At 39.1% G+C, this 9995-nt stretch overlaps 1 protein-coding gene across 1 annotated transcript; it reads left to right on the top strand.

The window, feature by feature from the left end:
- LOC112567511 lies at positions 1 to 2412 on the top strand. The gene is made up of 4 exons (XM_025244205.1): positions 1 to 104; positions 531 to 656; positions 1062 to 1169; positions 2212 to 2412. Exons 1-4 carry the CDS (start codon positions 96 to 98, stop codon positions 2410 to 2412), a joined length of 444 nt encoding a protein of 147 aa, XP_025099990.1. The 5' UTR covers positions 1 to 95.
- The last annotated feature ends 7583 nt before the right edge of the window (positions 2413 to 9995 follow it).

The following is a 9995-nucleotide window of genomic DNA, read 5'->3' on the forward strand; positions in this document are numbered from 1 at the left end:
TGGTCGTAGGGTTGGTAACTCACAATGAAGTTATTTCAGCGGCAAATATACCCGTTCACTGGGAAGGGATCGAAGACAAAGAAAGCGGCATTAAAATGCTGGAGGTGATCTGTCTTTTTTTTTCCTTTAGAAGCAAGTGACAAGTTGGATAAGGGCGAGAAATGTTGCTAGGTTACGTGTATGCAGGGCAGGGTGGAAATGTTGGTCAGTTACAGGTATGGAGGGCAGGGTGGAAGTATTGGTCAGTTACAGGTATGGAGGACAGAGTGGAAATATTGGTCAGTTACAGGTATGGAGGGCAGGGTAAAAATATTGGTCAGTTACAGGTATGGAGGACAGGGTAAAAATATTGGTCAGTTACAGGTATGGAGGACAGAGTGGAAATATTGGTCAGTTACGGGTATGGAGGACAGAGTGGAAATGTTGGTCAGTTACGGGTATGGAGAGCAGGGTGGAAATGTTGTAGTTATTACATGTAAATGCTACTCTTTGTGTTCTGTCACAGATATGAATGTTACTCTTTTTTACAGGTCGGGGTCAGTGCAAAGGACACATACGATGAGGTCATTCCCTTTCAGCGTTGTCAGGGAAACTCGGTCGTCCTGACAAACACATCAGCACTGACAGGAGGTCACGCCTACATTATTCTTGTCAAGGTAGAGGGCGCCAGCTACACATTACGCTGATTACAGTAAAATGTTGCAGGCGAGCCTTGGTTGTGAAAGTCACATATATTTTTATATATTTAGATAAGTGTACACATTATACAGTTAGGACTCATCCTTTCAGCAAAACTTTGAAGTCGGATCAGACTCAGACATTTGGAGAGAACAACTCAGTAATGGTGGAAGGCGAGAAATGACTATTGTCTCACACAATAAAGTGATGGCAGTCTGGAGCCTCACCACTGCAGGCGACATCGTTCTCCAGGCTGTTCTCGTCTCTGGTTCTACTTCTGTCTTTCACTCATTATTGCGACAGTTTAGAAACACGTTCCTACGTTGTTAACCCTCACCCTTTAACCCTTTAACCCTCAAACCCTGCTCCTATGTGGCTAATAGTCTACCAATGGAGCCGGCTTGTTTACACTGACGTCATCAAAACCCTTCGTTGTGGACAGTTCTCCTCCGGGTCCCGGGATGGTGTGGAGCAGCGAGCGCTCGTCAAGCGTAAGTATCTGCTGTCGCTGTCACTGTCACTGTCACTGTCACTGTTACTCATCACGTGTCAGTATCTGTTGTGGCTGTTACTCATCAGGTGTAAGTATCTGCTGTCGCTGTCACTGTCACTGTCACTGTCAGGGCTTCTGCTAAGGCTAAATTCTTTGGGGTCCCAGGTCCCCTTCTTCAGATTTTTAAGGGGTCCCTGTTCTTCACACAAATTTGAATGGGACCCCATTGACGAAAATTGAAGGGGTCCTCCGAACTTTTAATGCGTACTGTACGCAATTTTTTGTGTAAGCAGAAGCCCTGACTGTCACTGTCACTGTCACTGTCACTCATCACGTGTCAGTATCTGTTGTGGCTGTTACTCATCAGCTGTAAGTATATGCTGTCACTGTCACTGTCACTGTCACTCATCACGTGTCAATATCTGTTGTGGCTGTTACTCATCAGCTGTAAGTATATGCTGTCACTGTCACTGTCACTGTCACTCATCACGTGTCAGTATCTGTTGTGGCTGTTACTCATCAGCTGTAAGTATAGGCTGTCACTGTCACTGTCACTCATCACGTGTCAATATCTGTTGTGGCTGTTACTCATCAGGTGTAAGTATCTGCTGTTGCTGTCACTGTCACTGTCACTCATCACGTGTCAGTATCTGTTGTGGCTGTTACTCATCAGGTGTAAGTATATGCTGTCGCTGTCACTGTCACTGTCACTGTTACTGTCACTGTTACTCATCACGTGTCAATATCTGTTGTGGCTGTTACTCATCAGGTGTAAGTATATGCTGTCACTGTCACTTATTAAGTGTATCTGCTGTCACTGTCACTATTATTCATCAAGTGTCAGTCTCTGCTGTCACTGTCACTGTTGCAGTCTGCCATTAGCTTGTTGACACCAGTTGTACACTTGCATCCGCCTATAATTTGTTTTGTCTTTTTTCTGGTTAGCTGTGTTTCCAAGAGCAACCTTTGTGCAATTGTTTGAATTCAAGTTACTGTAGATGCAACAGATTTTTGTCAATAGCAGGCTTGTCTGCTGACAGGAGCACCGGTCATACAGCCAAGACATCGGGCAATACCCGGTATATTGGTCGGGGTTCCATGACCCAGAATCGGCCTGGCCTTCTTTAGGATTGGACTCGGCTCTGAACCTTTTGAAACTGACATCGAGTCTTTTTGTCTACGTGGGATTACGAACATTAGGTCTCAGATTCTTACACTTGCTATTGCCAGCTGGCGCATAGAGCTTAGTCATGTAACACTGATTGTTTTCACAGTAAATGAGAAGTGATGAAGCTATACGTTTCCTCGCTATCAGTTTAAAAGATTCGAGTGTCAAAAGAAACAGTGGTGACAGTGGCGATTCGTTGGTTTGTCACCTTGTCCACAGCATACACCTGGCGACGTGAGTTCCAGCAAGGTAAACCCTACTACGCCATAGTCCAAGCCTGCAATGGCGCCAACCTCTGTCGTGTGACGTCATCAACCAGCCTGACCTTTGATACCTCTCCGCCCACCGTTGGACACGCGACAGTTGGTTTCGGAGGCCGTCACAGCAAGTTCTTCGGACACAAGTAATCACTTAATGTTCAACGCTTGTAGCGTACGCAGCCGATACATGTCTGTACCTGATCCATTTCCTCCTATAGCTTACAACAAGCAGGAGCGTCTGCTGAGGGGAGCCCTGGTTCTACAGACATCGGACAGTACCCGATCAGGGTATCCGGTGTACTAGTAACCAGACTTAACTCTAATCCACTGTCTGCAACAAAATACAAAAAAATATGATCGAGTCCTTATTCTGCCAGAACCCAACCCATTCATTCCTCAGCAGGGGAAGCGGGTATCCTATTGGTTAGATCAGTGGATATCCTAGTGGCTAAAGCAGGGTCAACGGGTATCCTATCGGTTAGAGCAGCAGGTATCCTAGTGGTTAGAGCAACGGGTATCCCAGTGGTTAGAGCAGAGGGTATATTTATGGTTAGACCAGCTGGTATCCTATCGGTTAGAGCAGCGGGTATCCTAGTGGTCAGAGCACTGGATAACATTGTGGCTAAAGCAGGGTCAGCGGGTAGCCTAGAGGTTAGAGCAGCGGTTTACGTGATGAGTCATCCCATGATGACCATTTTTCCGACACAAACCCAAGAGCTGGAACTGGCGACGTCAAGCTCGACAGTCGAGAACACTGATCGCCAGTGACTAACTCTCTCTAAAACAGAACAGATATCGCAGTTTTCATCAGGCAATGTCTACACATAAAAGTAATATAAAGTATTATTAAAATACATGTACTTCTGTCTAAGCACATCGATTGGGAGTGTTCTTTGTGCGAGGGGCTAAACCTCCTTTTCTCCTTCTTCTCTCCTCGTCTCCATCTCTCTTTTTATAGTCGAAAATCGAAATTACAAGTATATCCTAGTGTGTTCACTACACTAATGGCATCCAAACAAAGTAGAACTAACAGTATATCCTAATGGCATCCAAAGTAAAACTAACAGTATATCCTAGTGTGTTCACTACACTAATGACATCCAAACAAAGTAGAACTAACAGTATATCCTAGTGTGTTCACTACACTAATGACATCCAAACAAAGTAGAACTAACAGTATATCCTAGTGTGTTCACTACACTAATGACATCCAAACAAAGTAGAACTAACAGTATATCCTATTGTGTTCACTACACTGATGGCATACAAAGTAGAACTAACAGTATATCCTAGTGTGTTCACTACACTAATGGCATCCAAACAAAGTAGAACTAACAGTATATCCTAGTGTGTTCACTAAACTAATGACATCCAAACAAAGTAGAACTAACAGTATATCCTAGTGTGTTCACTACACTAATGACATCCAAACATTGTAGAACTAACAGTATATCCTAGTGTGTTCACTACACTAATGGCATCCAAACAAAGTAGAACTAACAGTATATCCTAGTGTGTTCACTACACTAATGACATCCAAACATTGTAGAACTAACAGTATATCCTAGTGTGTTCACTACACTAATGACATCCAAACATTGTAGAACTAACAGTATATCCTAGTGTGTTCACTACACTAATGGCATCCAAACAAAGTAGAACTAACAGTATATCCTAGTGTGTTCACTACACTAAAGACATCCAAAGTAAAACTAACAGTATATCCTAGTGTGTTCACTACACTAATGACATCCAAAAAAGTAGAACTAACAGTATATCCTATTGTGTTCACTACACTAATGGCATCCAAAGTAGAACTAACAGTATATCCTAGTGTGTTCACTACACTAATGGCATCCAAAAAAGTAGAACTAACAGTATATCCTAGTGTGTTCACTACACTAAAGACATAAACAAAGTAGAACTAACAGTATCCTAGTGTGTTCACTACACTAATGGCATCCAAAGTAGAACTAACAGCTATCCTAGTGTGTTCACTACACTAATGGCATCCAAACAAAGTAGAAACTAACAGTATATCTAGTGTGTTCCACTACACGTGCACAAACAAAGTAAAACAAGTAGAACAACAGTACATCCTAGTGTGTTTACACAAGACATCCAAAGTAGAACTAACAGTATATCCTAGTGTGTTCACTACACTAAGACATCCAAACAAAGTAGAACTAACAGTATATCTAGTGTGTTCACTACACTAATGACATCCAAAGTAAAACTAACAGTATATCCTAGTGTGTTCACTACACTAATGACATCCAAAGTAAAACTAACAGTATATCCTAGTGTGTTCACTACACTAATGACATCCAAACAAAGTAGAACTAACAGTATATCTAGTGTGTTCACTACACTAATGACATCCAAACAAAGTAGAACTTAACAGTATATCCTAGTGTGTTCACTACACTAATGAATCCAAACAAGTAAGAACTAACAGTATATCCTAGTTGTGTTCACTACACTGATGGCATCCAAGTAGAACTAACAGTATATCCTAGTGTGTTCACTACACTAATGGCATCCAAACAAAGTAGAACTAACAGTATATCCTATTGTGTTCACTACACTAATGGCATCCAAAGTAAACTAACAGTATACCTAGTGTGTTCATACACTAATGGCATCCAAAGTAGAACTAAACAGTTCACTATATCTAGTGTGTGTTCACTAACACTATGTTTCACTATACATCCAAACAAAGTAACTAAACAGTAGTTCACTACACTAATGGCATCCAAAGTAGAACTAACAGTATATCTAGTGTGTTCACTATAGAAACTAATGGCATCAAAGTAAAGAACTAACAGTATATCCTAGTGTGATTAACTACAGTATCCTAAGCAAAGTAAAACTAACAGTATATCCTAGTGTGTCACTACACTAATGCACATCCAAACAAAGTAGAACTAACAGTATATCCTATGTGTTTCACTACACTAATGGAATCAAAACTAAAGTCCTAGTAACTATGGCATCCAGTAGAACTATATACCTAGTGTGTTCACTACACTAAAGACATCCAAACAAAGTAGAACTAACAGTATATCCTAGTGTGTTCACTACACTAATAATCCAAACAAAGTAGAACTAACAGCATATCCTAGTGTGTCACTAATCACTATGACATCCAAAGTAAACTAACAGTATATCTAGTGTGTTCACTACACTAATGACATCCAAACAAAGTAGAACTAACAGTATATCCTAGTGTGTTCACTACACTTAATGGCATCCAAAGTAGAACTAACAGTATATCCTAGTGTGTTCACTACACTAATGACATCCAAACAAAGTAGAACTAACAGTAATACCTGTGTGTTCAACTACACTAATGGCATCCAAAGTAAAACTAACAGTATATAGTGTGTTCACTACACTAAGACATCAAACAAGTAAGAACTAACAGTATATCCTAGTGTGTTCACTACACTAATGGCATCAAACAAAGTAGAACTAACAGTATATCCTAGTGTGTTCACTACACTAATTGACATAACAAAGTTAGAACTAGTATATCCTAGTGTGTTCACTACACTAATGGATCCAAAGTAGAACTAACAGTTAGCCTAGTGTGTTCACTACACTAATGGCATCCAAACAAAGTAGAACTAACAGTATATCCTAGTGTGTTCACTACACTAATGGCATCCAAACAAAGTAGAACTAACAGTATATCCTAGTGTGTCACTAACTAATGGCATCCAACAAAGTAGAACTAACCAGTATATGTCTAGTGTGTTCACTACACTAATGACATCAAACAAAGTAGAACTAACAGTATCTAGTGTGTTCACTACACTGTATGGCATCAAAAAGTTAAAACAACAGTATATCCTAGTGTGTTCACTACACAATGGCATCCAAAGTAAAACTAATCGCCAGTATATCCTAGTGTGTTCATACACTGCTAATGGCATCCACTCCAACACCTAAGTAGAACTAACAGTATATCCTAGTGTGTTCACTACACTAATGACATCCAAACAAGTAGAACTAACAGTATATCCTAGTTGTTCACTACACTAATGACATCCAAACAAAGTAGAACTAACAGTATATCCTAGTGTGTTCACTACACTAATGCATCCAAAGTAAAACTAACATATATCCTAGTGTGTTCACTACACTAATGGCATCCAAACAAAGTAAAACTAACAGTATATCCTAGTGTGTTCACTACACTAATGGCATCCAAAACAAAGTAGAACTAACAGTATATCCTATGTGTTCACTACACTAATGGCATCCAAACAAAGTAGAACTAACAGTATATCTAGTGTGTTCACTACACTAAAGACATCCAACTAACAAAGTAGGAACTAACAGTATATCCTATTGTGTTCACTACACAATGGCATCCAAAGTAGAAACTAACCCAGTGTGGTTCTATACACTAATGGCATCAAAGTAGAACTAACAGTATACCTAGTGTGTTCACTACACTAATGCATCCAAACAAAGTAAAACTAACAGTATATTCCTAGTTGTGTTCACGACACTAATGACATCCAAACAAAGTAGAACTAACTATGAGTAAATACTAGACATGTAAACTATCCTAGTGTGTTCACTACACTAATGAACATAACATAAGTGTGTTCACAAATGTAAAAACTAACAGTATATCCTATTGTGTTAACTACACTATGGCATCCCAAAGTAGAACTAACAGAGTATATCTATTGTGTTCACTACACTAATGGCATCCAAAGTCACTAACTAAAGAACATCCCAAAAAGTAGAACTAACAGTATATCCTATTGTGTTCACTACACTAATGGCATCCAAACAAAGTAGAACTAACAGTATATCCTATTGTGTTCACTACACTAATGGCATCCCAAAGTAAAACTAACAGTATATCCTAGTGTGTTCACTACACTAAAGACATCCAAACAAAGTAGAACTAACATATAGTGTGTTCATACACTAATGGCATCCAAACAAAGTAGAACTAACAGTATATCCTAGTGGTTTTCACTACACTAATGGGGGCATCAAAAACAAAGTAGACTAACAGTATATCCTAGTGTGTTCACTACACTAAAGACATCCAAAGTAGAACTAACAGTATATCCTAGTGTGTTCACATACACTAATGGCATCCAAACAAAGTAGAAACTAACAGTAATATCCTAGTGTGTTCACTACACTAATGGCATCCAAACAAAAGTAAACTAACAGTATATCCTAGTGTGTTCACTACACTAAAGACATCCAAGGGACAAAGTAGAACTAACAGTATATCCTAGTGTGTTCACTACACTAATGACATCCAAAACAAAGTAGAACTAACAGTATATCCTATTGTGTTCACTACATCCAATCCAAAGTAAACTAACAGTATATATTGTGTTCACTACACTAAAGTAACTAACAGAACACTAATACAAAGAGTATATCCTAGTGTGCATACAACAAAGTAGAACTAACAGTTTACCTAGTGTGTTCACTACACTAATGGCATCCAAACAAAGTAAACTAACAGTATATCCTAGTGTGCACTAACACTGAACAGACCATCCAAAGTACTAACAGTATATCCTAGTGTTGTTCACTACACTAATGGCATCCATCCACAAAGTAGAACTAACAGTATATCCTATTGTGTTCACTACACTAATGGCATCAAAGTAGAACTAACAGTATATAGTGTGTTTCACTACACTAATGCATCAACAAAGTAGAACTAACAGTATACCTAGTGTGTTCACTACACTAAATGACATCCAAACAAAGTAGAACTAACAGTATATCCTATTGTGTTCACTACACTAACATCCTAAAAAAAAGTAGAACTAACAGTATATCCTATTGTGTTTCACTACACTAATGGATCCAAAGTAGAACTAACAGTATATCCTAGTGTGTTCACTACACTAATGGCATCCAAACAAAGTAGAACTAACAGTATATCCTATTGTGTTCACTACACTAATGACATCCAAACAAAGTAGAACTAACAGTATATCCTAGTGTGTTCACTACACTAATGACATCCAAACAAAGTAGAACTAACAGTATATTCTATGTGTGTTCACTACACTAATGACATCCAAAGTAAAACTAACAGTATATCCTAGTGTGTTCACTACACTAATGACATCCAAACAAAGTAGAACTAACAGTATATCCTTGTGTTCACTACACTAATGGCATCAAGTAGAACTAACAGTATATCCAGTGTGATCACTACACTGATGGCATCCAAACAAAGTAAGAACTAACAGTATATCCTAGTGTGTTCACTACACTGATGGCATCCAAAGTAAACTAACAGTATATCCTAGTGTGTTCACTACACTAATGGCATCCAAAGTAGAACTAACAGTATATCCTAGGTGTGTTCACTACACTAATGGCATCCAAAGTAGAACTAAACAGTATATCCTAGTGTGTTCACTACACTGATGGCATCCAAAGTAGACACTAACAGTATATCCTAGTGTGACTAATGGCACTCCAAAGTAGAACTAACAGTATATCCTAGTGTGTTCACTACACTAATGGCATCCAAACAAAGTAGACTAACAGTATACCCTAGTGTGTTCACTACACTAATGCATCAAGGCACAAAGTAGAACTAACAGTATATCCTAGTGTGTTCACTACACTAAAGCATCCAAACAAAGTAGACAGTGTGTCCATACTAGAGTGTTCTACACTAATGGACATCCAACAAAGTAAGAAACAGTGTCCTAGTGTGTTGTCCACTACCTAAAGACACAAACAAAGTAACACAGTATATCCTAGTGTGTTCATAACTAATGACATCAAACAAAGTAGAACTAACAGTATATCCTAGTGTGTTCACTACACTAATAAAGCATCCCAAAGTAGAACTAACAGTATATCTAGTGTGTTGCACTACACTAAAGACATCCAAACAAAGTAGAACTAACAGTATATCCTAGTGTGTTGACTACACTAAAGACATCCAAACAAAGTAAAACTAACAGTATATCCTAGTGTGTTCACTACACTAATGACATCCAAACAAAGTAAAACTAACAGTATATCCTAGTGTGTTCACTACACTAATGACATCCAAAGTAGAACTAACAGTATATCCTAGTGTGTTCACTACACTACTACACTATGCAAATCAAAGTAAAACTAACAGTATATACTAGTGTGTTCACTACACATATCCTAATACTAACAGTATATCCTAGTGTGTTCACTACACTAAGTAGTGAACTAACAGTATATCCTACTGTCACTGCAGCACTACGCTAGTGGCGCAATGGACCGGAATCTCTGACCCCAGACCGGAATTCAAGAGATGGCATGGTGTGCTGGTAAAACACCAGGACATGCGATGTCGTTCCCCTCACGCCCACCATGTTAGCTCGCGGCGTCCTCGTTTCCGATC

Source organism: Pomacea canaliculata, linkage group LG7 (assembly GCF_003073045.1).
Source record: "Pomacea canaliculata isolate SZHN2017 linkage group LG7, ASM307304v1, whole genome shotgun sequence".
Classification (NCBI taxonomy): Eukaryota; Metazoa; Mollusca; class Gastropoda; order Architaenioglossa; family Ampullariidae; genus Pomacea; species Pomacea canaliculata.

Bases quoted from the DNA above. Each gene is read 5' to 3' on its own strand.
- LOC112567511 (XM_025244205.1), top strand. The intron at 657-1,061 runs GTAGAGGGCGCC...TGTGGCTAATAG, and splicing joins CCTACATTATTCTTGTCAAG to TCTACCAATGGAGCCGGCTT. The intron at 1,170-2,211 runs GTAAGTATCTGC...GTCTGCTGACAG, and splicing joins GCAGCGAGCGCTCGTCAAGC to GAGCACCGGTCATACAGCCA.